The sequence below is a fragment of the Ursus americanus genome, chromosome 15 (genome assembly GCF_024610735.1).
Source record: "Ursus americanus isolate L20-20 chromosome 15, mUrsAme1.1.p, whole genome shotgun sequence".
In the NCBI taxonomy this organism is placed as follows: Eukaryota; Metazoa; Chordata; class Mammalia; order Carnivora; family Ursidae; genus Ursus; species Ursus americanus.
Genome location: NC_142141.1, coordinates 9,505,525 through 9,531,590, shown reverse-complemented (window position 1 = coordinate 9,531,590; position 26,066 = coordinate 9,505,525). Strand labels below are relative to the sequence as shown.

At 45.0% G+C, this 26,066-nt stretch overlaps 1 protein-coding gene across 1 annotated transcript in view; it reads left to right on the top strand.

Moving 5' to 3' along the window:
• The window catches only part of TENM2 (teneurin transmembrane protein 2), a 524,046-nt gene that overhangs the window by 378,451 nt on the left and 119,529 nt on the right, over nt 1-26,066 (top strand). Inside the window, exons 10-11 of the mRNA XM_045792137.2 lie at nt 3,491-3,691; nt 5,407-5,592. Coding sequence (XP_045648093.2) covers nt 3,491-3,691; nt 5,407-5,592 — 387 coding nt within the window. The remainder of the gene's footprint in view (nt 1-3,490; nt 3,692-5,406; nt 5,593-26,066) is intronic.

Below are 26,066 nucleotides of genomic sequence, written 5' to 3'. Positions count from 1 at the left end.
TTTCAAAATAGGAAATGGAATCAGAAAGTCTGGATCAGCACTTTTTCTTCCATTTAGCTTTTTTATTTCTGATATTCATCATAGTCATAACGTTCAAACAATTTACCTGAAATGGCCATGGCAACGAAATCAATAGTTGCCATCCTCCATTTTTGCTGCATAAACACTGTTGTACTATTAACAAATTTGCACAAGAAAATGAAAGAACGGATTCCAGAGGTTTTCATTCAATGATGTCTGGGGGAGTGGGAAGGTGATGAGCGAGGAATTGACATATTAGTTTAAGTCAGCCATGTTTTCATGTCAGTTTCATGGTTGAGTCATTTTTCAATGACATTTAACTTCATAAATGTAATTCATGGTTCTTCAGGGGTTTATAGTACATATTGTTTGTAAAACTCCTTGACCTCTTTTTTTATCCTTAGGGATAGAAATTGCATTCACAACCCTTTTTGTCAAACCTACAGAGGACCCAAGACTAAATGAGTTCTAATGATTTCAGCTGCCAGGGGGCTGGTGTTGTAAGGCACATGGTACTTAGCTGGTAAAGGCCACTGTCCCCCTTTTAAGTATAACACTGTTTCTATTTATAAAGCTTCGTAAAATGCCACAGTCCCTCCTGCCTGCTAAAGACTCTAAGGACGTGGCCACAAGACCATCTTCTGAAATTGGAACCAAATTTAAAATTCATAGTGAAACTGCTCTTCTTAAAGTCTGGATTTAGCTATTCCATCAGCTGCTGTAATTATATAGCACAAAGGGCATATTTACTGGTGTAACTGAGAGGGTTAGCTCATATTTCTAGATACAATAAATGATTCTTTGGATGACATTCTACTCCTGGGCCAATAAATCCCAGTGGATTTTCCTCGTTTCTTCATATTACAATTTAAGATAGAGAAGAGAAAGCTAATTTATCTGAAAGAAAAATCTACTCATTCTCTTTTGCTTTTTGGGGGGGTATATTAGCTTTTATTTCATCCTTTTAAGAAAAAGATTATGATATACTTTTTGAATTTTTTGAAAGCTCCTAGCTGTTGGCACCTCACCAAACATTTTAAATAGCTAATTATAGATGGAGAATAATTTTTGAGACACATAGCACCTGAGATATCTTTGTGTCTATTTTGATTTTGCTGTTTTAGAAAAAGAGACAGAGAAAAAACTACAAGCTTGGGATTTTCTTCTATTAGAAGAATGTGGACAGGATTGATTCTGAATGAATTAGTTCATATCACGCAGATCCCAGAATCCTCCCAAAAGCAAGAAGTTGTTAGCATCATTTCTTTCTTGTCAGTTCTTCACGAATGTTTGTCTCACTAACGACAAATGCTTATAGCAAAGTCTGCCATTCATTTCTGTATCAACTGTGTACTGAACACCTACTATATTTTGTTACCCATGCTAAGCATGAGACAGACACCAAAAGTATTGCACAGCCTCTTTGTAAATGTCTTCTGTGTTTGAAACTTTCGATTCATTTACCGCCAGACGTGCTCCACCATCCTGAGCAAATTTGAAGATATCAGAAAGGGTTCATATCATCAGAAGTTATAGTCCCCAAGACAATGAATACAACCTTAAAGTGATTGCAACCAGAACAACTAGCATCATCATAAACATCTCCAACTAATAATAAATCACTGAAATTCTCCTTTCTGAGAGTGTATTTTTGATTTCTGTTAAATCAATGGCAGCTTCTGTTTCCCCATGGCTCAACGAGTTTTGAGTTGGTTTTTGTAAATAATATCTTCCTGAGAAGATTCAAATGGATCAGCTCAGAAACATCTCTTTACACTGAAAATTCTTATTGTTGCCTCAAGGGAGCAATGCTCTTTGGAAACTTCATGGGGTACTGTGATTTCTAATAAATCCAAGTTCCTGAAGTCTGATGTCTCCCAGAATGAAATAGTTTGTGGCATGGATAATCTAAATAATGTCCTATTTAGAGCCAAGATATCATCGACTTTAAACCCACCATTATTTTGTATGCCATAAGAAGAAAAAAAAAAGAATTCAGACAAAAAGCTGGACCCCAAAGGGTTGCCATCTCGGTGTCGTGGTGAACTATTTAGAGGCCAAAAATCTTGCATGTTTCAATCTTGGCATCAGGCAGAGAGAGAAATCAAAATCTCTGAGGATTGGAACTACAAGATGGCACACATTCACGTGAGGGACTCAATTTTACCAGAAGTGTGGTCCAAGAAACCTCAAGAAAGGAATTTAAAGTGGCCTCAAGCTGGCTGCGCCCCCAGATGATGGCAGAAGCAAATGCGTTACTCTAGGCCAAGAGGCCCGATTTCCAAGCTGTTAAAATGAGGAAAATGTGTGTGTCTTAAATAAGGAGATGAGACCTGCCTGTTTCTCTGATCCACAAGACAATATTGGAGCCATTTGCAGGACCACCATTTGCCATTCAGACCCCACGATGTGCAGTGACCTCTTCTCCAACCATCACTGCGTCATTTTCTAGGAACACTGAAGGAAGTTGGTCCTCCTCGACAAAGCCCTGTTTGCCCAACTCTGAACCTGGGTGGATGATGTCCAAGGTTTGGGGTCACATTCCCTGGCAAAAAGTCCTGTCTTTAGGAACTGGTTTTTGCCGCTCTCACCTCTCCTCTCAGTGGAATACACAGCGAGCACCTTTGTGGTGCCTCCTGGATGCATATCCACTCAGCATTAAGATGGCCAAACGACCAGACCATGAAACTGCCAAGCACGACAATGACCAAAATCTGACCATTAGCTCATCTGACCGACAGTCTGAGAGGGTGTCAGTGCCACGGCCAGAGACTCCCCCATTCAGGCCACTCCTGATTAGCTGTAGGACAGTCACCTCTTTGGGATCATTTCCACACCCAGCTTCACCTCTTCTGTCTTGCTCTTTTACCAACTCCTGCGGTAGATGTGTGTTCGGAGAATGAAACCTAATTTTAGACTTAGCCTAAGTGACATTTAATTAGGAAAGTGACTCATTTATGAGTTTCAGTGGTTTTCTTTGTAATCCTTTGTTACCTTCTGAAGGCAAGTATTAGTGAAGCTAGAATGAGCCTTCTTTTCTTCTCTGATAGTGAAGGATAATTGGGCTTGGGGATACATGTAGAGATATCACCAGTATTCATGTCCCAGGCTCAGAGGTTCTGATATGATTTAATGAAGGTACTAACGTTTGTAAGTACAAGGCTCTCAGCATTGAATGGCACACCTCTCTATCTGGTTGCTCCTAACTCTGCTTGAGAAATCCCCTCCTTCTCTTACCGTCTCTTCAAGTTTGAGATTCGGTGTTTTGGGAAATAAAAAAGTCTTGAGTTTTTTATGGGTTGTTCTTCAAGAGACCACGTAAGTATTACCTGGGCTCCTCCATTTGCTTGTCGGGGATAGGAGTTAGTGAATTACCGATTTCTTCAGCAGCAAGCTGACATCTCGTGGCTCATCCCCCATGAGTGATCGATACTCTTCCTCTTTGTTTCGTTTTTTTTTTTTCTTTCAGTTGATTGCTTGGATCCCACCTGCTCCAGCCATGGAGTCTGCGTAAATGGAGAATGCCTCTGCAGCCCTGGCTGGGGTGGTCTAAACTGTGAGCTGGCACGGGTCCAATGCCCAGACCAGTGCAGTGGGCATGGCACATACGTCCCCGACACGGGCCTCTGCAGCTGTGATCCCAACTGGATGGGTCCCGACTGCTCTGTTGGTAAGCCAAGAGATTTCCTCCTCGCTTTTCCCAACACTCATGCCCTGTGCTCCTTCCGTGAGCCCAAGTGGGTGGGAATCTACTCTTCACACTTAGCTTGGGATGAAGGGACATAGGCTAATTGCATAGTGCCTTTCTCACTCTCTCTTCCTCGGTCATGGAGTCTGTGATCCTGAGAAACAAACAAACAAACAAAAACACCGCAGGTTCTCGTGCCTCGTTTCTTCCATCACTACAAATGGATGAGGGGCCCGGGAGGGATGCTTCCATTTGCATTATAGGTTTTCTTATGTACACTCCCTCAAGGTACCAGAACACAAAACAGAACAACTCAGTCCCAGACAAACTGAATGGAACGTCCTATAAAACAGAAAAGAGGCTCCCTCGGGGTGCCGTGTGAGCATGTTATAAAGCTCCGCAATTCTCCAGTGACAGGAAAATAATGACGTTGCGCTGCACACTTTATTTTCCTAAAATTAAGAGTATGTGTCCTACCTCCCGAGTGACCCTAAAATGGAACGGTTCAACAGTTCAAGCCAGTCCCAACCTACCCGAGAATGGTTCCTTTCGCAGTGACAAGTGCCTATCCAAGCAAGCGATCATCATTCCGCCCCCTTCCTCTGGGTAGTGAGACAGCTGTCAGATTGCCATGGCAATCAGGAAGGGAATATATGTGAAGCTTTGCCTACAATGGGAAAGAAATGAATATTTCATTCCAAAAGGAAAAAAAAAAAGAGTCAGTTAAAATGGGCTATTTTGAGACGTCTTCTCAGCCCACTCGCCTCTGGCTTCAACGCTGATGCCAGTGGTCCAGGCCAAGCTCTGCAGGGGTGGGGGAGGAGGAGCCCTAGATCCAAGGCCCTGCCGTGCTGCCGATATGCTGTGTGACTTTGAGTGAGTCACTGCCCCTCCCGATTGGGTGTTCCCTCCCCTGGCACGATGAGCCATGCCTCCCTCAGCAGTCTGTCGTAAGGATGAATGTCTGGCACGTGCTTGTCCTCGAGTGAGAGGTCTGGAACGCCAGAGAGTGTTTATCTGTCTGTCTGTCTCCTCCCCAAGCACAAAAGACTTTGAGCTCCTTTGAGAAAGAGGCTGTGTAAATGCAGCACGATTATAGCGGTCATCGTTGCCCCAAGGTGCCGATGGGGCTGACGGGCGGGTTTGCGATCATCGTGGGCATGGAGCTGCGGGCGTCCCGAGTGGCCTTTGGTCAGGTCAGGCTCTCAACAGGGTAAAAATCCCAGCTGGCCAGGGAGGCAGGATCCACACGTACATCTTTCCAGATGGCACCTCGTACGTAGCACTGCCAAACCAGATGGCCGCTGTCTGACCTCCACCTGGGGTGGCCTCGAGCTCTAGAACAGTGGTCCTCGCACGTCGAAACCACCCAGAGGGCTTGCGAAAATGAATTTCTGAGCCCCACTCCCAGAGTTTCTGATTCAGGAGGTCCAAGCAAGGCACAAGAATTTGCATTTCTGCCAAGTCCCTGGGTGACAGCGATGCTGCTGGTCAACGGACCCCACCGTGAGAACCACTGCTCTAGAAACTACGGAACAGTTCATATCCAGCCCGGTGGAGGGACAGGCCTCCCCAGGGGACACACCTGATGGGCCTTGGGGCCTGCTTCAGGGACCCAGGCCGTGTGTGTGGTCTGGCGCCCAGCGGAGGGTTTTGCCAGCTGTGGTGTTGAGCTGTAATCATTGTTTTTCTTCCAGAAGTGTGCTCAGTAGACTGTGGCACTCACGGCGTCTGCATCGGGGGAGCCTGCCGCTGTGAAGAGGGCTGGACAGGCGCAGCTTGTGACCAGCGCGTGTGCCACCCCCGCTGCATTGAGCACGGGACCTGTAAAGATGGCAAATGTGAATGCCGAGAGGGCTGGAATGGTGAACACTGCACCATTGGTAGGCAAACGGCAGGCACCGAAACAGGCACATATTGCTTTATTTTCATAAATCGTAGATCTATAGTGATGGTGGTGCATTGCAACTGGCTGTTCCTTCAGGGACACGAGTGCTCTACAACATTCCCGCTGCCTCTCCAAATCGTCAGGGGGGTAGGCAAGGGAAAAGCAAGATTCCCGACTAGAAAACGCTTTCCCTTCTTTCCAGAATTCCAGATTGGGAGGCAAGGAATAAACCAGATAAAATCCATTCAAATGACTGATCTGGGGAGGGAGAAATGCACACGCATGGGAAATTGTCAGGACCTGGAGGTTTCGAGCACCCCCCCACCCCATGACTGTGTTCTGCAAGTCTCCCCTTTTTGAATACTCTCCCCACTGGCTGGATCACTGGATCCCTGCTTGCTGGCAACAATTGGATTCACTTATTTTAGACGAGGTTAGATGCAGGCAGGACTCCCAAGTTTCCTGGGTAGCCAGGGACCACCAGAAGAGGTCTGAGCACCCTCTTGCTGTCCCAAGAGAAGGCGTGGTCCCTGGGCTCCTGACCCTCCCCCATCACTGCCGCTATCGTTCAGTGCTCTCCTCTGGTCCCACGTCATTCTCACTCAGCCACCTTTCTGCATAAGTTTCTCAACTGAGATTTTTTTTTTTAAGGTTGTTTTCTCTCTTGAGAAGTAATAGTTTCCAAGTTTCTTCAGTTTTGCTTTTGATTGCTTTTTGTCACTATTGTGGTTCAGGGTAGGATGATACTGGATTGAACGTACCCAGTTATCTCCTTTGAGGAGATGGGAGCCAACTGCTCTTTGGTTTTCCACATCCCTCAGACAGTCAGAGTGACCAAGTTGTCACCTTGAGTATCATTTTACCTCTAGTTTTTGCTTTTGCTACATTGAGTTCATTGCAGAGCTGGCTAACCCACTTGCTTGCAAGGAAATTCTCAGAGACGTTTCCAAGCAAACTACTGACTTGCCCCCTTCAAGGTACCTTTGAATCTAGCCATCAAGTTTGGGGCCCTCCCCTCTGTCCTAGCCCTGCCACCGCAGCCCCCAGATTGGCTACCTGGAGGGAGAGACGGGGTTCGGAGCCTGTCCAGGGCTGACTCATGAGGTCAGACGCAATTTCCCATGCTGTTCATTTGAGTGGTGAAGCAGAGATCAAGCGGACTGTGCATTAGAAATTACCCCACTTCCATCTGATTGGGCATCCGAGGGGCAGCGTGCCAATCCAGGACACGACGACCATAGCACTGGGACCCTGCTGGGACAGTCTGTTGGCAGTGAATTGTTTTTGCAATCTCTCAATGATGGTCCAGATCCTGCTCCCCGGCAGCTGCTTTCATCTTCTGTTCCCTGCAGAGTCTGGGGGATAATTCAGAAAACTCTGGAGGGAGGGATGCGCATGGCCCACTACTGAGCCAGTTTACAATTCGTACCATTAGCTTACATTTCTCAGGGGCGTTCCTCTTGGTGGACTTTTGTATGCCCGGTGTGACTTAAAGACTTTCCCCCAACCCCATAGCTCCATTGCCCCAGTCCTCCCCCTGCCCTCAAAAAAAGAGCTCTTGCCAACCAATAACCTTTAGGTAGAAAATCCTACTTTCTTTCGATTCACACCATCCAGCCTCACCTCCCCTTTGCGCTCCCTTTCCACCCCTGCTGAGGGCTTGCTGCCCCCACAGTGATGCCTGCTGGCTCTCCCCCACCTACAACTCAGCCTCACTCTGGGAAGAGCTCACAGGAGCACAGCCCAGATGGATTGGGACAGTTTAGAAAACCACGGCTGAGGGGACCATAGCTGACTTGCTGACTATTTCTCTATGGCTTACAAGCTAAGAATCGTCTTTACATTGATGACATTAAAAGAGATTTTCTGACATGTGACAATCGAAATTCAAATTTCAGTGTCCGCTAAACAAAGTGTTTTTTGAGGACAGCCACTCCCATTCATTGCGATGTTGTCAGCCTACACACTCCATCTTAGTGTTGAGTCCTTGCCACTGAGAACGCACTGTCCACAGAGCCCTGTGCTACCCGGCCCTTTACGGGAACAATTGGCCCACCCCTGAATTAGACAGTTGCACAGATCTTGATAGAAAAAGAAGAGAAGAAAGAAGCTGGTCCACACTCACTTAAGGAACTGGCCCCCTGCTGTGATTTGAAAGCTGTCAGAGAAAAGGACAAGGTCCAGTGTGGGAGTGGGGAGAAAATAATAATTGAGTGGACGTGTCTCTGGAACCTTTGAAGGTGAACTGGGATGGTGGCGCTTCTAGTCTGGGTAGGAGATGGTAAGGCTATGGCCAGCAAGAGAACACAGGAGATGTTTTGTTCTAGCAGCCCTATGGGTGCGATGGATTGGGGAACGGTGTGTCTGCTACTTGAAGTGCCTGGTTTGAGTTTCACACGTGCATGCGCTAACATGCACGAGCTCTCAGGAGACAGAGAGAGTGTACAAATTCACGTGTCAGGTAAAGCTACCAAAATGAAGGGAGTTTCAGGTCCAGGGAAGTCTCTTGTTCAGAACTATGCTCTCTCGTGGCCATATGAGTCCACGCTATGTAAGTTATAAAGATATTTATCACCAAAGTCTTTTCTTGTGAGAAAGTGGGGCTCCCTGGCTTTATTTGTAGGATAGGTGCTGTATTCTCATGGTTTCTGTTCACTGGGACTTGCTCTAAAAAAAGCCAAACAATCTCACCTTAGCTGGTGAGATTTGCTATTCAGAATCTTGAGATGTTTGGATGCACATAATTGCTTCTTTTGCTTTTCAACCTCTGGCCCTGGAGCTGCTGTGTGGAGTTTCAGACTTTTATTTTGAGCAGATACTCCTGTCAATTGGTTTTAAGTAAATGCCACAATTTACAAGCCCAGAATCGGTCCTCCTCCTCAGGGATACTGACAGAAAGGAAAGAGAGGCTTTTTGGTCCTTTCCGAGCAGAGCCTCAAATGCTGTATTTTGAAAATAGAAAATAAATAAGAATGAAATGGCACCTATCTGCAAACAGTGCGTTAGGAGATTTGGGGTGAGGCCGAGCCCGGGTGGTTCGTGTTGGGGTACTAGGGTGGTCTACAGCCTATTTTCAAAAGGTTGTGGTGAGAGGTGGTTTTCTTAGGATCATTGCAAATCGTCATCTGAACAGTTGACATCACTTATGGCTCACATTTTGTGCTGAATGAAGCAAGAAGATAGACGCAGTGGAGGGGGTTGGGGGGTGTGGGGGCAGGAATGAGGATAAAAACAGACTTCTAAAACTCTATCGAGTAGGACCTACGTACGTTTGGTCAAATGCATTTCTGGAATTTTCAACCAAATTATTATTTATGTTTGGAAATTTAGTACATATTGCTAAAGATTTAAATATAAGGTATAACATTTAAATATTAACTGTTAGAGTTAACATCTTGGTAGACTGGAGTCTACCAAGCAATAATTGTTATATTATGTTTTTCTATCAAGTTAAATGTAAGGTATGGCTAAAACCTACAGAATTGAATAGATAAGAAGTATGCTTTGAATTTAATGAACCACAATTCATGTTTATCTTTGGAATATATTAGTATTATTTGGGTAGGCTGCAGTTTACTCTTATGAATAAATCAGAAAGCGCCTTGTGTGGTTAGATTAGTTTTATTCTTTAAACATAATCCTAAAATGGGTGGTTGTTTCTGTCACCCACGTCCCCTTACTGAACTGGGAACTGAACTTCAGAAGGCCATCCAGAGACTATACCCCCAGGCATAAAGGGGCTACAGAAGAGGTCAAACATCATGTGAACTGTAGTAAACTCAGCTAAGTGTCTGCTGTAGAGTAATTGTTCATGTGCTTTGTGAGCGGAAGAGTTGAGCCAAGTACAGGGAGAAATAACATTTTGCCAGAGAATGTAAGGAGGGAAACTAAATGCTAACTGAGGATTGTTGCTATTGTCCCTGAATGTGGGCTGTCCAGACACCCGCTCTGAATAACATAAACAAATGCACCCACAGAATAAATCAGCCAACACCAGGCGCCTACCCTAGGTGAACTGTTGGATATCTGGTTAGTGAGCAGTGCCGGTAATGGTGGTTACAACTTGTTTGTGTTGTCTGTGTGGTCTTGATCTCCAGTTGCATTTCAGAATCATGAGGACTCGATTTCTAGGACTGTGTGGGCCTGAGTGACCTGCCAGGTGCCACAAGTCAGAACAGTTTTCTTTTCCCTCTATTGCACTTGGGGCCCTTCTATTTTTCCTCTTTAATTGGTTGGGGAAAGAAGTAGGTTCTTGTGATGTTAATAAGGAAAATGAATCTTTACCCAAGGTAAAACCAGCCGTGCGACAATCTGATGTGCTGATTAAGTGATTGTCATCAGAAGTAGACAGGGTCACGGTCCGAGAGGGAGAGAGCTTGAGAGCTCCAGGGAACAAGATGGGAAGGCAGTGCCTATCAAAATTACCCACCTTCAGACGGAGTGCAGCTGCTTCTGCAGCTCATTCCAGTTTCCTTCTAAGTTATGGAAGCATTTTTCCTGTAGCTATTATCCTTGAACATTCGAGCTTTCATGACTCCGCAATGAGATCAAGTCGAGATGAAGTTAGCCACTGTGGAGCCATCCTTACCACCAGGTCTTTGGGAGCAGCTAATTCTCTGATTGCTTAATTAACCTATTCCTCTGGGGGTTCTTATTGGAGCCTATGCTAGGAGCTCCATTCTTTTTTAAAGGGAAAACCTGAAGGGATGGTCTTTCACTGTTAAAGAGTATGGACAAACTTTTAGCAGAGTTAAACTTCTGATTTTTTTCCCCCACAATTTGGCCAAAACATGAGCCACCACATGCCCAGAAGTTTTCTTTAAGTTGGGGTCAGGCAGTCTACCCAACTTTCCTTCCCAGGCTCAGAATGAGGACCGGAAGGTAGAATTTACAAGAACACCTTTGTAACTCACTCCAAAAAAGTAAAATAAAATGAAAAAAACTGCCTTACAAGTAATCAGATTCTCATCACTCAAAGTGTTGACTGTCTTGGCCTGGGTGTTGAAGAAGGGCTTCAAGCATTGGTTGGAAAATAGACCACAGAGACAGACATAAGGCTCATCCTCACTTAATGGCTTGACCATTCTGTGGTTTAAATGGAAATTTTTTTTGCTATTGTTTCCTATGTGATTTAGTAATATGTGCCCATGTTAGGAGCTCCCATCAAAAAAGAAAAGGGGGACAGGGTGCATGGGTAGCTCAATCGGCTAAGCGTGCGACTCTTGATCTAAGCTCAGGTCTTGATTCAGGGTCTTGAGTTCAAGCCCTATGTTGGGTTCCATGCTGGGCATGGAGCCTACTTTAAAAAAAAAAAAGGAGAAAGAAGAGAAGAGGGAAAGGAGGCTCAATGTTTTAGTTCTGTGGGGAGACAGTGACTTGGAGCATTCGTGTACCACACCCTTACTGTTTTATGGGATCCTGTTGATATACTAGCCTGTGGCCCACAGTGCTAGGGCCAGACCCAACAAGTAATTAGCTTAAAATGAAGTGTTACCGACTTCACAAGAGCACAGAACTAAAACAGTTTGGAACTCTTAGAACAGAAACCCGGGGGTGAGAGTTAGCATGAAGAAGATTCTATACTCAAAGGAAAACGTAGAGGAATAAGAGCTATTGAAAAAAAAAAAAGTTGGGGGGAGGAGCTGCTCTACCCTAGTGTAAGTAGCAAGTGTTCTGTCACTTGAGCTCTGACAAAAAATCAACTATCCCATTTCTTAAGAACCGGTTCCTTCCAAGTTTGGGATTCGTAGGTCCCACAAAGTGCCCTCAAGGCTGTACATTAACAGGAAAGGAACACAAAGAGGGCCCTCGAGATCTGAGCTCCTGTAGGTATTTGTGATGGGTATTTTCCCATCACTCACTGTCTGATTTGTTGTGATGTCATGAAGAATAGATTGACGGAGGATGGGGGTTATCTGTGTTCTAGGCTTGACTCTGCCACAAATCTTCTGGGTGCTCTTGAAGTAGTCACCCACCTCCCCAGCCTCAGTTTCTTCCTATGGCAAATGAGGGGATTGGACCACGTAACTGCTTGCCCGAGTATAGTCCCCGAACATGAAATGCTTTTTGTTGGTGTGCAAATATATTTTATTGAATAGTTACATAGGGTTTTTAAAAATACGTATTTGGGAAAACTATGACTAGCTCATCAAACTCATGATTATACTGGTATTGCTTAGGGATGTAGCAAAATTGAGTAGCAATATTAGGCCTGAATAAATTTAAAGAAACATATTAAGTAAATATCAGTGCAGATATTACAAATATCACGAATGCAATATGTGATCGACGGAATTTAGAACACACTTGGATGAGATGATCTCTAAGGACTGGTCCATCTCCTGAATTTTATTACTTTGATGCAGAATTGTATGAATGGGCCACCCTCGCACAGTCAAACCTTTCTCTTTTCTGTAAGGCGCGGGGATCCAGGTAGGATCCCATAATACACACTTTATGTTAAAGGACTAGATACAGTGTAGTGTTGGCTCAGCTGATGATGATTTTTGAATGGTTGAGGTTAGTCAATGGTACTTTTTTGCTCGTTTCTCTATCTGCTCATCTCAGGTCCGATTTATATCTGGTTTACCTAGGAAATTTTTTCTCTGCATTGAAACACTTCCTTCCATAATCTGAATAATCAGAGTCTACTTTATTCCATTATATTTGTGTTTGTTGATTAAAAAAAAATACGGTGTGAAGTAGAGGTTCATCTATCCATATCTGTTTTACTTGAATTCAGGGCAATGCAAGCATAATGAAGTGCTTAAGATACAAGCTTGTACGTCAGTCTGCCTGACATCAAATCCTGGCAGGTTTCTTTACCTTTGTGTGCCTCAGTTTCTTTGCGAACGGGAAAACAAGAGATGACCTACTTCATTGGGTTATATGTAAAGTATGGGCACAGTGCCTACCATGAAGTAAGAGACAAACAAATGCGAGGTAATGTCATCATCATCATCACCATCACCGTCATTATCATCATCGTCCCCCAAGCCCAACACCATCACCATCATCTATTACCAATGTAAGATAAAAGCAAGGGAAGATCATCAAAGTAAATTCCTCATTAAGACATTTCTGCTACCTTCAACCTTGCTTTCATATAGCTGCCTCCAACCTATCCAGCAGTTAGCAGCGTTTCAAAAATAACACCTACCCACTATCAATTTCCCAAGTGGAGTTTTATTCTACAACTTGCTGGCATCTGCTTCTTACAGAGAAATATAAACTGGCTCTCTTACTTGGAATTGAACCTGCTTATTTTACCAAACAGCCCAATTATACATGGAATCAAACATCTGAATATCCTCATGTTAATGGAGACTTATTGTGAAATTGGGGTTTGCTACTTTTAACCAAAATTTCTCCAGCTAGACTTCTTGGATATATTCCAGAGAAGCCAAGAGGTCTATGAGAATTTGTTTTTAATTCTGGGTTTCATTTTTATAATAAGTACAGTTCAAAAGAAAAGTCTTTTCCTTTGAAGTATTGGTGTGGAATTATGTTATTATTGAATAGAGTAAAACTTCAGTTCTTTTAAGCCAGCATTTCTCGAACTAGGGACCACAGACATACTTTAGAGGAGTCTGGAAGGACACTGTCTTCCTTTAAGAAGGTGCCTGGCGTTTCTCCCGTTGAGGATGCCGCTAGGTCAGTGTCTCTTAGAATACCTTGTCCTGGTCTCTCCTTTTCTGACTCTGGTTTCCAAGATTATATCTGTACTTGCTCTGTACATCAAGGAATAACCCAGGAGGCTCAATTTTGAACTCACTTGAGTCGCACATGCCTTTTGGAGACTCAAGAATTGCACTGATTGTCCCTACTCAGCCCAATGAACTGCACGATTACTCTCATTCCTCCCGTTCTGCAAATTGCATGACTCCTTGGAGCAACGCCCATGGGTAACATCTGGGGATTCTTTGCAATTCCTTCGCTCATTTCCTGGGTTATCAGGAGCCACACAGAGTATCCCAGATGTGCATGTAAGGAACAGATTTTGCATTTCCTCCCAAGTTGCCTGCCTAATGGGCTTCAATCTTACGCCAACCACTTCCTTCATAGCACTCTCTTTCACAAGGTTTTTTAAAGAGTCTTGTCTTTATTGCCTTTGGAAAACAGGGTACCATCATTTTGGAAACCCACCACAGTCAGGGTTTATTGATTTCCTCCTCATCCTTTTCATCATGCATTGAATGCATTGTTACAAGCAGACTCGCAGAAGGCCACCCTGTCAATGACCATCTCTGAGCTTTTCCCTTCATGGGTAATAAAGAAAGAAACCACGTGAAATAGCAACTAGAAGAAAGTTAAGTATTCCATCATGACCGTCCTCAGGATAATTAGAATGGATTAAATTACGAGAGAAAATGCATTTAGTTAATCTTTCCTCTAATTAAAAAATATCCCTGGTTTTAAATAAAGTGTTTGTTTTTAAAAACATATTTTCATTGTAATCAGTAAGGGGGAGGCCTCTTTGGTCCTCAATGATAGAAAGCAACATCTGCAAAGTAATTAAAAGCTACTAGCCAGTATTTTGTTGATTATTAAGATCCTTAAGAAGCCTACTCAATCTTTTCCCATAGCTTTCGCCCTGGGATTCCCCACAAATGACCTCATTCTGTGTTCCGTGGTGGCATACCTCTCTTTCTTTTCCCAGATCAGTCAAGGTGTGGTTGACTCCTCCTGGCCAACAAGTGTCAAGTGAGGAGATTAATGTAGCCAAGGTTTTTATACTTTTCAAGTGAGCTGGAATGATAGTCAAAATAAGATGGGTAGGTGACACAAGACATTCAGAAAATAGAATGGGGACACACTCTAGCCCTTCATAGGTTCTATTCCAAGACTGACAGAACCCACATCACCCCAAGCCCTAAAAATCTGTCTCACAAATAAGGAATCATTCACATCACCTCTCCAATTTCATGGCTCATCCCAACCACAAAGCTCACTCCCCACTCACATCCCAAACATCCCTAGAAGTTTCCAGGGCTGTCTCCCATGCTCATGGTCAGCCCATTCAGATTCTTCAAGCTTGGTCCCCTCACAGAGGCCTGCTGTTTTCAAAACTCACTTCAGGGGAGCCCTGTAGTATTCCCTCTACTGCCAGGGGTGTCCAACCAGCACCCTCAGTGCCCACTCAACCCAAGTCCTACTGTGTTTCCACAGTAAAAGAGAGACCACCACACTCACCCACGCTGGAGGATCTTTATCAGCTGGTTCCCCATTCCTTTGAGAAAACAGCCATTTATTTTTTGCCTATAGCACCTCTCTCACCCATCAGGGTTTTGTCCCAGGACTGGGCTGTAGAACAGGCAACACCAGATCCTTTTTGTTTCACCTTCCCTCACCCTCAGACACCCTCCATAGACTCAGGGGTGGTGGGGATAGTCACATGTTCTTCAGACGCGCCCAGGCTCTAAATTCCAACTCAGATCAGTTAGGACCCCTATCATCTACGCAATCAGCCCTTCGAGAAAATTTCCTTGTGCCTTCTCATTTAGGTTGATGGTTGCTTCCATTTTCAGCCAGCTGAACCACAAGTAAAGGAGCCTCTGTGATCTCCCATCCTCATACTCATTGTGTCACAAAAGTAGTGGAGAGGCAAATGTTTCCATATCCCTTAGACTCCAGGTTTCCAGCAGTTTCTGGCGTGGCTCTTTGAGGCGGCTCACTCTAATCGTGTGTGACATCCAGCACCACACAGCACAAACTATACATTACAAAAACTCTATCCTGCCAGACCCCAGAGAAAGGAAGGGTTAACTGATGTTCTAGAGACAAAAAGTCCCACAGAATTGCTGTCCAGAGGGATTTAAATTGCTGAGAATCCTGGCCCACAGATTCCAAATTTAGCTGCAGCAGCACCTGGTCAAATTAGCAGTGAAGCTGGTTAGAACTTGGCTCAGAAGGGTCATCTGTCTAAAGCTATAAGCAGAGTGATGGGCTCTGATAAGTGTGAATTGCATTTCTTTATTTTTAAAATTATGCTTTAACTTCAAGAGGGATTGCCAGACAGCCCTGTCTAGTTGTCTAGAAACAATGCCAGGGGGTGGGGGCTCCCAGAGATTATAAAATAAGTACCTCACAGGCACAGCGGAAACGTTTGTACCTGATTTTATTCCAACAAGTTAGCAAGCTGTCAATCACTGGTCACGCTACTGCACTGAAACATGCTCTCTCTGATGACACGAAACTCAAGGCAGTGGCTTGTGCTTTTCAGAGAGCATCCTGGCAACAGGCAGTGAGACCGCTTCTCTACATTAGATGTATGTGAGCCCAGGAAGCCCAAATGTCACTGATGATAGCAATTCCCATGAACAGGGGGAGAGATTGAAGAAGATATTAAAGGTGGTAAGAGAAATGAGCTTTTTCCTATTAATCCAGGGAATGCAAGCAAGTTGAGTTGGGTCCCTTAAGCATGCTGCTATCTGCTTCTCACCATACTTTGAATATGAACTAATTTAACTTTTTATTTCCATTTAATGGGACCAAGAAAGATCTGTATGCATTCACTTACAGACCTGTTCTCTGGGGGTCTGATAGAGGAAATGTTACCATATTGTACAGAAGCCTAGCACAGAAACTAGTCTACCCAGAATTAAATATCTTGAAAACATAATACACATCAACACCCACTCCAAACTCCCCATATCTCCCACGTTACACTTGTAGAATGTAACATCTTCCTTCCTTGCTGACTATTAACACTCACTGTCAGTGCTTCACTAGTGTAGTTATTGTGTATTCATAGGATGGGGCTGGTGAGGGGAAGTGTGTAGCAGAGGAGTTCAGTGCATGAGTTTGGGAATCAAACAGACCTGGTTTCAAACCCAACCTCCACCAACCGCACATTGGGTGACCTTTGGCAAGTTATGTATCTTCAGTACCTCCATTTTTCCCATCTGTAAATTGGGAATGCTAATACCTATGTCCTACTTTTGGGAGCACTTCTCGGTGAAGCATTTAATACAGCGCTTTATACTCCATAAATGTTAGCTTAAAAATCATGAGTGCCACACCTTCAAGCCCTTGCCGGGGTTGCCCAAATGCATCTTTGTGGAGTGGGCAGTTAGCAGTAGAGGTGGCATGCAACAACGCATGAGTCCAGAAGCCCCAAAAGAGAGGCCAGCGTGATCAACCTCGCGTGTTAACCCAGGTGTCTGGGCCCACCTCCTGTTCCACTCCTGCAGGAGAACTTCACTGGGGTACCTGGATGCTGTGTCTGCAAGAAGAGAGAACACAGGGAGCAAGGGCGAAGCAGGGAGAGATCTAGAAATGGCCCAGAGAGGATCTGTCTGCTGGTTGGAGGAACATGGGTGTTACAAACACAAAGAAGAAAGCCCCATGTGTATCCTCCCATGCTATGTGTGAGATGACACCTCCTCCGTGTTCCAGCTGAGCAATGACAACTTCATTCATTCATTCATTCATTCATTCATTTATTCATTCATTCATTCATGAAACATTTATTGAGCACCTAATGTGTGCTGGAGCGCAGCATTAGCTTCCCCTGGGTGAGTCCCTGGGTTAGCAAGAGTAAGAGAGGAGTGGTTGGCACAGGGGCTCATGACAGTCTGAGGAACTGCAGACCTGGGCTGTCTTCTTGCCCGCATGAGACTTTGCTGTTTTCTAACCCAAGACATCCTTCCCGGTGTTTCTACCAATCATTTTTGGTTTCTTTTTCGACATCGTTTCTTGCTAACAGCTTCCCAAGAAGATCAATGGAAGGATGGAAGCCCTAAACTTCCAATGGTAGTTTAAATTCATTTGAAACACAATGTAATTACATTAAAAAAAGCAGTCAGGTATCAAACTGCATGGCTACACACAAATGACTCCCTCATAAGTGTTAATGTTTTCAACAGCGGAAGAAATTTAGTTAAATCAAATGAAGATGGCAACTCATTAAAATTTGATTTTCCCTCCTATCCTTTTTTTATCTTTTAATCCTCTGTATATGGCACAACTTGTTCTGTTAAATAACACTCATTAATTAAATCTCATCTTCTCTTAGCTATATCTATATTTTTATTTATTACGAAAACCTTCCGATGCTTATAATCTAATTTAGTTGGATTATTGCTTGGACATCTCTAAGTAAGAAAACCTTGAGGTTTAAGGTGGAATTACTGGCAAGGGAAGGAGTGAGATAAACCAAGTTCTCTCTTTGTCTCGGCCTGGCAGGAGGTGGTTGGGCAGGCCTTTCGTCTGTTAGGGGAGTTGGCCTAGATTTGGATAATGGGAGCGCTCTATGAATTCAGTATCTTCGTTGACTGTGGGAAGCGAAGGGAGGGAAGAACTATAGAAAGAGTGGTAAACTCAAGTACCCCTATGTGGATGAGGCAGGAGCAATGTACATGAGTGCCCTGGAAAGGGTGGAAGACAGTGGGGGTGGTAATACCCTGGAGAGTGAATGCTCCTTCTCTGGAGGGCAGACACGGCCCACCTCCCACTGAATGTTGCCATGTAGAAATGCAAACCTAGCTCTGCCAAATTTTCTGATTTTTCAGTAGAAAGCCAGGTATCAGGATTGTTATGCATACTCTCCCAATTTTCAAATGTTGGCAAGCAATTCAAAATTTGTTGAAATGCTCTACAAGCCATTCAAACAGGACTGGGGGCCAAATGGATCACCCATCTGCGGCCACTGACATTAAGCTCCAGCACAAGATTAGTATTGAGTTAGGGAACATCATTTGCCTGGATTGAGACTGCGACAGCTTTGGCTTCTTTTCTTTGATGCCCCAGCTCTCCTGGTGACTGGTTTTTGCTGGTGGGAGTCTCATTGCCAGGGTATAATGGTGGTACTTTGCACTTACAAAGTGAATTTTCTCCAAGGAGCTCAAAAGACTTTGTGTTGCCTCGGTCAACCTCACCATAAGCCCGTGAGGCAAGCAGGTAGCTATTGCCCCAAAATGTACAGGGAGCAGCATTAGCAAGTATTTTATACAGGCAGCTAGGTTGACTCACTGGTCTAAATCCATGGTCCACACAATTGGCAAATTACAGCATTCAAGAAGCACAGTCAGGGTTTCCCTTTACTGCCTCCTCTGCTGCCCTTTTTGGCTTATCTTCCTTCCATCTGCTCCCATTGACAGCTAAGCCCCAGATCTCAACAATATATACAAGCAAACTGAGCCAGTGACTACTTCCTGTCGTGCGTGTGAGTGTGTACACGTCTGTGTGTGCATGCGTGTGTGTGCGCGCCCATCTGACTTCTCGGCAGGCCTAGCATGGTTCATCTGCACCCATTACAACACGTCTCTGCATTGGTCATTGGTGTGATGCCATGCCCTGAAATTCTATTTTGGCAAATGCTCAAGACCTAGAAACTCCAACCAGGTATCTGCAGGATTCTGGATATCTGTATTTAGTAACAGTGCCCAGTTAATTCGTGCCTCTTGGGACCCCTGTCTCCCTTCTCTTCCTTAAGCAGGTAGAATTACAGCTGTGAAGGAGAACCCTTTCCCTTACAGAGCTGGCATATGCACCCTCTCCTTGGCCACAGTGGATTAACAGGAGTGGCCATGGAAAGCCGGGATAAGACCAGAGCAGTGCAGTGGAAGGCCAGGAACGAAGATCTTCTCTGAGTTGCCTTGGGTAGAACACCCCAGAAAGTCCCACTGACGAGCGGTGATTGGAGCTCCACTACAGTCATTTCCCTTCTAGACCGGGTTCAGGGGCTTTGCTACACCATCCCTCTGTCCTTCCCCCTTCTCCTCTGCTTTATGGGCATATATGCTCTCTGTCCTGCTCTACTCAGGGGAGTTCCTTGGGCTTTGCAGGCATAACCCAGAGAGAAGACTCCAGTACGGCAGTGTAAACCTGTTGATCTTTTTCCCAGGACAGCAGAGCACAAGTATCCCCCGTTTTCTAGATTGCCTTGCTCTTCCTTCCAAATTGTCTCAGATCAGGCTACTGATTCCTGGGAATGGTTCCCAGCATGATATTCTACTAGTCATTCACGTTCTCTGCATGCGAGCATGCCATGAACATCCTTCAGAGTCAGATGCAAAACCTGAGAGACACCTGGCCGTTCTAAGTGCATGTGTGGAAGACAAGACTAGACTTAGTGACACTGGAACTGTAAAGGCTGCCATACCCACCAGCTTCCCATCTGATCCCACAGATCGGAACACTCTTTAGAGCAGAGTCCAATGAAACGCCTTTTCTGGGAATGAGAACTTTAGGGATTCCACAGAAGAGCACTGGAAATCCCTTCTCGATCTAGTCGGAAGTGCAATTGATTGAGCACCCAGAATCAGCCATTCTGTTTTAGCTTGTCTCCGTAGATCGAAACCCATACTGAAAATTTTTTAAAGTATGTAGATTGAAGAAGCCATTTCTCTATATCCTCAGGTACGTATTTCTTTATACCTGAGCATATAAAAAGGTAGCTTTTATGCTGCCTTGGGAGAAATCAACTTGTGCTTTTCATTTGACTGTTCAGAATGGAAGCTTCCAAAGGTCAGCCAAGGCTTCTCTTTATCTTCATTCATCCTGCCTCTCAAAGTAGCACACAGACAAATCATTATTTGTATTTTTCACATACGTACACAAACATCCATTCGAGGAAGTTGAAGGGGCAACCATGTTGGGGACAACTCTGTCATAATAGCCTCAGGGTGACATTCTAGAAGTTCAAAATAGGAAAGCCACCGGCATTCTCAGGGCTGCCAAATCCAGTAAAGCCTGCTGTACAGTGTACAAAGAGCCAGTGCAGGTGACCCTCACGGTGGGTCTGCCAGCGCATTCGAGCCCACCTGGCTGAACTGGCCTTTGGGTTTAACTGACTCCTATAGGCAAACAGTACAACTCAGGGCTGCTCAAGCGAGCAGACTCACTGGTCAGCAGGGACATCAGCCACTGGCATTTTCACGCTCAGCCATGCTCAGGTTACAGAAGCCGAGGTGAAGTTCCAGGTTTAGCTAAGTACCTGGCCAAACCGACAAGTCCCTTTAAAGTTGCACCTGACCGGTGTCCATGTACTAGGACAGCTCTACCTTGACATGTAAGTTCCTGCTGCCACCACCAGAGAGGTGGGATTACGCTAAGGAATGCAACTTTAAAATATTTTCTGAGCAGTGAAAGCAAACGATTGCAGTGCTGTAAAATCGTGTCTTTCAGGAGACATTAAAATGTGACTGATACTGATCACAGCGAGGCAAAAAGCCACAAGCCAAGACTTTGAAGGGAAGGAGGTGGAGGCCCTCAAAACAGCACGAGGCTGATACATCAAGAAAGTAGTTAGAGCCGAGCGGGGAGTAGATTCTGAAACTAGAAATGCACATTGCTGGGAGGTTTCCTTTTAGTTTGTTTTTCCTCCCAGGCTGTGGCTTAGCCCCTTTCTGTTAAAATCCTGACAGTGCCTCCCAAGAAAGATGATCTCTGGCAGGGACAACCCCTTTATTGTGGCCAAGCCTGGCATTCGGCAGCAAAACATAGTATCCAGAAAGAACCTAAATTATCGTCTGCCTTGGAACAGGAATACATCAGGTGCTCAGTAAGTGCTGGCTGGCTTGAGATTCCCTGGGCATGACTCTCCTGGAAAAATTTAAAAGAGAGAGAAAACACGTTGTATCTGAGGAGAATAGTGGGGAAGGATATACTGAGAAGCCACTGTGAGTTAACTTCAAAAGTACTGTGTTTCTTAGCTGCCAAAATAGCCCAGTGGTTCGAAGTCAAGAGCTAGATCTGAAGAAGGAATAGCAACGGGGATAACCAAATACACGAAGGGTTTTTCCTGAGTTTGGGAGCAGGAGGACTTGAACCAGGGATGTGTTTACCTACAGTCTAGTACATACCTTCGAAATGAGGACACTATCACCGCAAACAGAATGAAAAGTGGTTCTTTGGGCGAGTCAAAAAATCTTACCCTTTTTGTGTATAAAACACAAATACATATGCAGTAAATAAACCGATATAGAGTGTCTGTGGCATTAAAATTTCATGATGAGGAGAGTAATTAGGAGGAAAAGATCTCAAATGGTTCACGGGGAAGGAGATAATGGGGATGGGGAGAGAAATATTCATCTGGTAGGAGATGATAGTTGGTTTGTTTCCAGAACTTCAGTAGAAATGGCCTTGGGTATCTTTACTGAAGACAAACTACTGCTTAGGAAACGTTCTGCCAAGCCGTGTTTCTGTCTTTCTCGCCACCCCCCCCGCCCCCCCCCCCCCCGCCGCGCACGGCTCCAGGTTTGTCCCAAATCCATTTGGACCGAAATAACGGGCCAAAGAGTGGGTTTTGCATATGTTTTGAATTTACTCATCTACTGAATTCCCTCTTCAGATATTGAGTACTGGCCACAAACCTTGCCAGCCCCAGGGCTAAATTCTTAACACACCTTCTCACATCTGATCCTCATATCCGTTTTGTGAGGTGGAAATTGTCCTCATCGTACAGGTGAGAAAACTGGCTCGGAGAGGTAAAGCAGTTGGTATAAGTCTGAGCTGTCAGTGACGGGGGAGGTGAGCTCTAAATCTCGGTTAATGTGACAGACACCAGGTGTCACCGTACACTCTTTCGATCACCTGCTTTGACCCCGGCTCGTCGTGGCAAGAGGCTTACTTTGGAGGCCAGCAATGAAATCGGAGTATATGGGCGCCAGGAAGGCACCCTCCTCTACTGGTAAAGTCACCACCTGCCGGAGTGTTTCTTCAGTGATGGAGGACAGTCCCCCGTTAGTGTATTTTGGGGTTCTCCACTTTACTAGCGCCCCCCAGGCCAAAGAGTTCACCAAGTTCTTTCAGATTCCCAAAATGAATCATCACTCCTCAGCATCGGCATAATTGGCCAACGTCCCTAAATTTAAGTTGACTTTCTTTCAGAGTTCACATTTCCACCAACTTTTCATTAAATTAATTATTCAAAACAATTCAGAGTTAGCGTTCTCACAGCAACTGTAACTCTGCCATGACTATATTAAGGCGTAAATTGAACAGCATGTTTTGCAATAAAGTTAATTTTATATTCACCAGAGAACTGAGTTATAGTTGCTGTGGGAACCATCGTTTCGAATCTCTTGACTTTGGTGCCTTTCAGTCCTCAACCACAGCCTTGCACACCTAGCATAATTTGCACGGATGCTTCAACGGCTTCGCGCCCTGGCCTGGCTACCCTGACCTCGGACGTGCTGTCCCAGTCTGGCCTATCAGCCTTCCTCCTTATCCTGGCACCTCTGACACTTTACAGAGAAATAACCAACAAACCCAAACGGTTCTGCTTTTAGATCTCAAAAATGTCTGTTTGGGGGAGGTGACTTTCCTCAGAAGCACGGTCGGTAAGAGGCACCAAGGCGCAGGCAATGACAACGGAAGCGAACAATGCCACTGAATCTGTGAGGAGCCAGGATTCTCATCCAAGGGTATTTTTGGATCTGCGTTGTATTATTCAGTACACACAGGGTGACCTCTGAAGGCTGCGAGTCCTTGCATGTGCTATTAATCAGGCAGGCATGCACGGCCATACATCAGAACGTACTGGAGCTCCAGAAAAGCTAAACAGCATTTCCCAGAGCCACATAAAACCCAAGCATCTCTAAATCAAGACGCATTGCAGGGCCTCTCTGAGAGGTACGTTCGGTCGAACTGGAACGGAACTCAGGGTAAAGCCTGGCGGTAGGGAACGGGCGACATGGACCAGGGCAGAGACGGAAGCGTGTTTGGGAGGGAGAGCAGAGGGAGAGGAAACTCTGAGGTGGTTAGAGATGCGAACGTTCCATCTACAAGGATTATCGATTTTTCAGCTTTATTGGAAAAATCAGTCATGCTTTCTGCCTCCTGGGGATTGCTCTGCTGCAATTTGGGAGCGTGTGTGTGTGTGTGTGTGTGTGTGTGTGTGTGTGTGTGTGTGGAAACTCGCAGGTTAGCAGCTGAGTAGCAGCTCCCAGTCACCATTCAATTATCCATTTAGCTAAAATGTGACTTAACAGAAACATACTGCTGTTTTGCATGTTTAAAATATATTTGAAAGGAGGGATTTTTGTTTCTCTGTAAATGAGAGGATTTCGAAGAGTAAGCTCTCGCCTTCCTAAGGGCACAATTCATTATGCACAATTGAAGGATAGCACCTAACTATAGCATAGGCCAGATTGGTGGGATCTGACTCCTGTTCCATATGCTTTCAGAAAACAAACATCTCCTTATTCCTCGTACTCCTCCTGATCGAGACTTATCACAAAATTTATAAAGACCCCGTAACAATCAGTGCCTTCTCCCAAGTCCTTGATCAGCTAAAAACTGTATTAAGAGAAGGACTAGAATAATACATGCAGATAGAGTTTCAAAGACCAGGATACATTCATGAGTCAGGGTTACATGGGTCACAAGGATGGGAAGGAGTGAGTGACAGAAGGTGCTGGATTAATGAACAAGGGAGGGGCTGCCGGGAGACGCCATTTCAGCCAGAGGAAAGAAAAGAGGGTGAAGAAGCGAAGGAGAGATTGAAATGTTTTATTGTCTCTGTGCAGGCAGCAAGTAACATAAAACAAGATAAAATATGGCCAGTACATGAGGTCATCTGATATGTAGTGTTTTGAGAACAAGTCTTCAGAGGATTTGGAGGGATTCGTTGGTCAGGAAGTCTTGACAGATTAATAAATATAAAAGTATGTATGTATTTATGGATATACAGGGGTAGGTAATTGATGGGTGGATGGATATGTGATGGATAGATGGAGGATGGACGGAGAGATTCATAGGTGCACAGATAGAGCTTTTTAAGTGTGTTTGAGTGCCACGATTCAGACGGGTCAAGCTGACCTATAGGGATAAACAATGCAAAGCGATGAAAAGTCCAGGACTAATAACGTGGGAGGGCTTTTGGGGCTGGCCCTAGGAAGCTCTATTGCCAAGCACTAGATGAAGCTGGCAGACTCCAGGCAGCCTCTTGGTGTGAAGTCATGACATCAAGGTCAGGGAAGTCCTTTGCCAGAGCTGTTCCATGTTCCATTGTCAGCCCTAAACCTGGGGAGAGAGCCTGGGTGACCCCACGGTTCTCTGCGCTCCTCCACCCACCTACCCTTTCACTTCACTTCTACCATGTTGCCTTTAATATGGAAAAGCAACGTGGAGGGAACAGCAGAATCATCACAAAATCCAGCCTCTTCAACCTTGGTCATTTGCTGATTCCCAAATGAAATGTGTGTCAACCAGAGTGCTATTTATGGACAGTGCATTTTATCCTTTACTCTGCGTCTGTCCCACAGGTCTTTCCTTTTGGAGGGATATGTAGGGAACCCTAGACACATCTAGAATGAGCCCTGCCACGTGGATTCACAGTAGCGGGGTACCTGCATACACCATCCCAGCCACCACGGTGACTTACCAAGATTATCCACATGACCTCCTCCTGGCCAGCCTCCCAGGCTCTGTCCTTGCTCCATGCTCGGTCTGTTCCCCCAGCACAAAGGAATGCTTTAGAAATTCAAGTCTGATCTGTTGCAAACCCCCTCAGTGGCCCCCCTTCCATACCCCAGGCAGACCAGCCCTTTCTGTTAAAATACATTTCTGAGCCTGGTTTACACTTGCAGCTCACATGCCTCTTGTGATTTAGGGGGACTTCTTTAGGTAGCATGTCACATCCATATACGCTGATCTTACTCATGGAACTCTCAGGAAGTTACCTCATTTTTCTCGTTTCCATTTCAGTCTTTGGAGGGCATCTTCCTGGGGTCTTTACTATACTGACAATACTGATCGTGTTTTCAGCTATAGCTTACAGTCAGTCCCTTCTCATCGCCAAGTGCAAATCAAAGAATTCCCCTAAGCTGCGTAGACCCTTCTGCTACCATTTGACATTACTTTAAACAACACCAATAGCTATCCATTCTGAAACATTTATATGAGCATTTACTTACGATTTACACATCTTGCATATTACTAGGTGTATTGACATATATCTATACATCACGCTAAGCACGTAGTAGGTATTTTCTCTTTTAAACCCCAACAAGCCTCTGGAATAGGGACTTTTATTGCCCTGGTCTTGCAGATGAAGAAAGTAAGGAATAAGGAGTTTATAATTTTTGCCTGAGATCATGCATCCAAGGGGTGGAGCCAGGATTTGAACCCAGGGAGCCTGGATCGCAAGCCCACTGCTTTCACGTTCCAAGTCCTGCCCCATGGCTACTGAGCTGACCTGCTACTTTAGCCTGAGGTACTATGGGCCGGTATGTGCTGGAGCGCCCAACACGTTCAAACAGGTGACTCAGCATAAAAGTCTGTGGCCTCCCCCTCGCCTTTGGAGGCCTTGACCTCCATCCCCACCTTATACCTCTATGGTCACCAATGCAAAGAGCCCAGTGCTCACTCCCTCTCCTCGATGACGACCAATTATCCCAGGTTGCCTGGGACTGGAAAGTTTCCTGGGACTCAGGATTTCAAGTGTTAAAACCTAAGACAGTTTCAGGCAAACAAGGACAGTCGGTCACTCTAGGTGAGAGCAGAGGCTATGGAGCCTGTCTC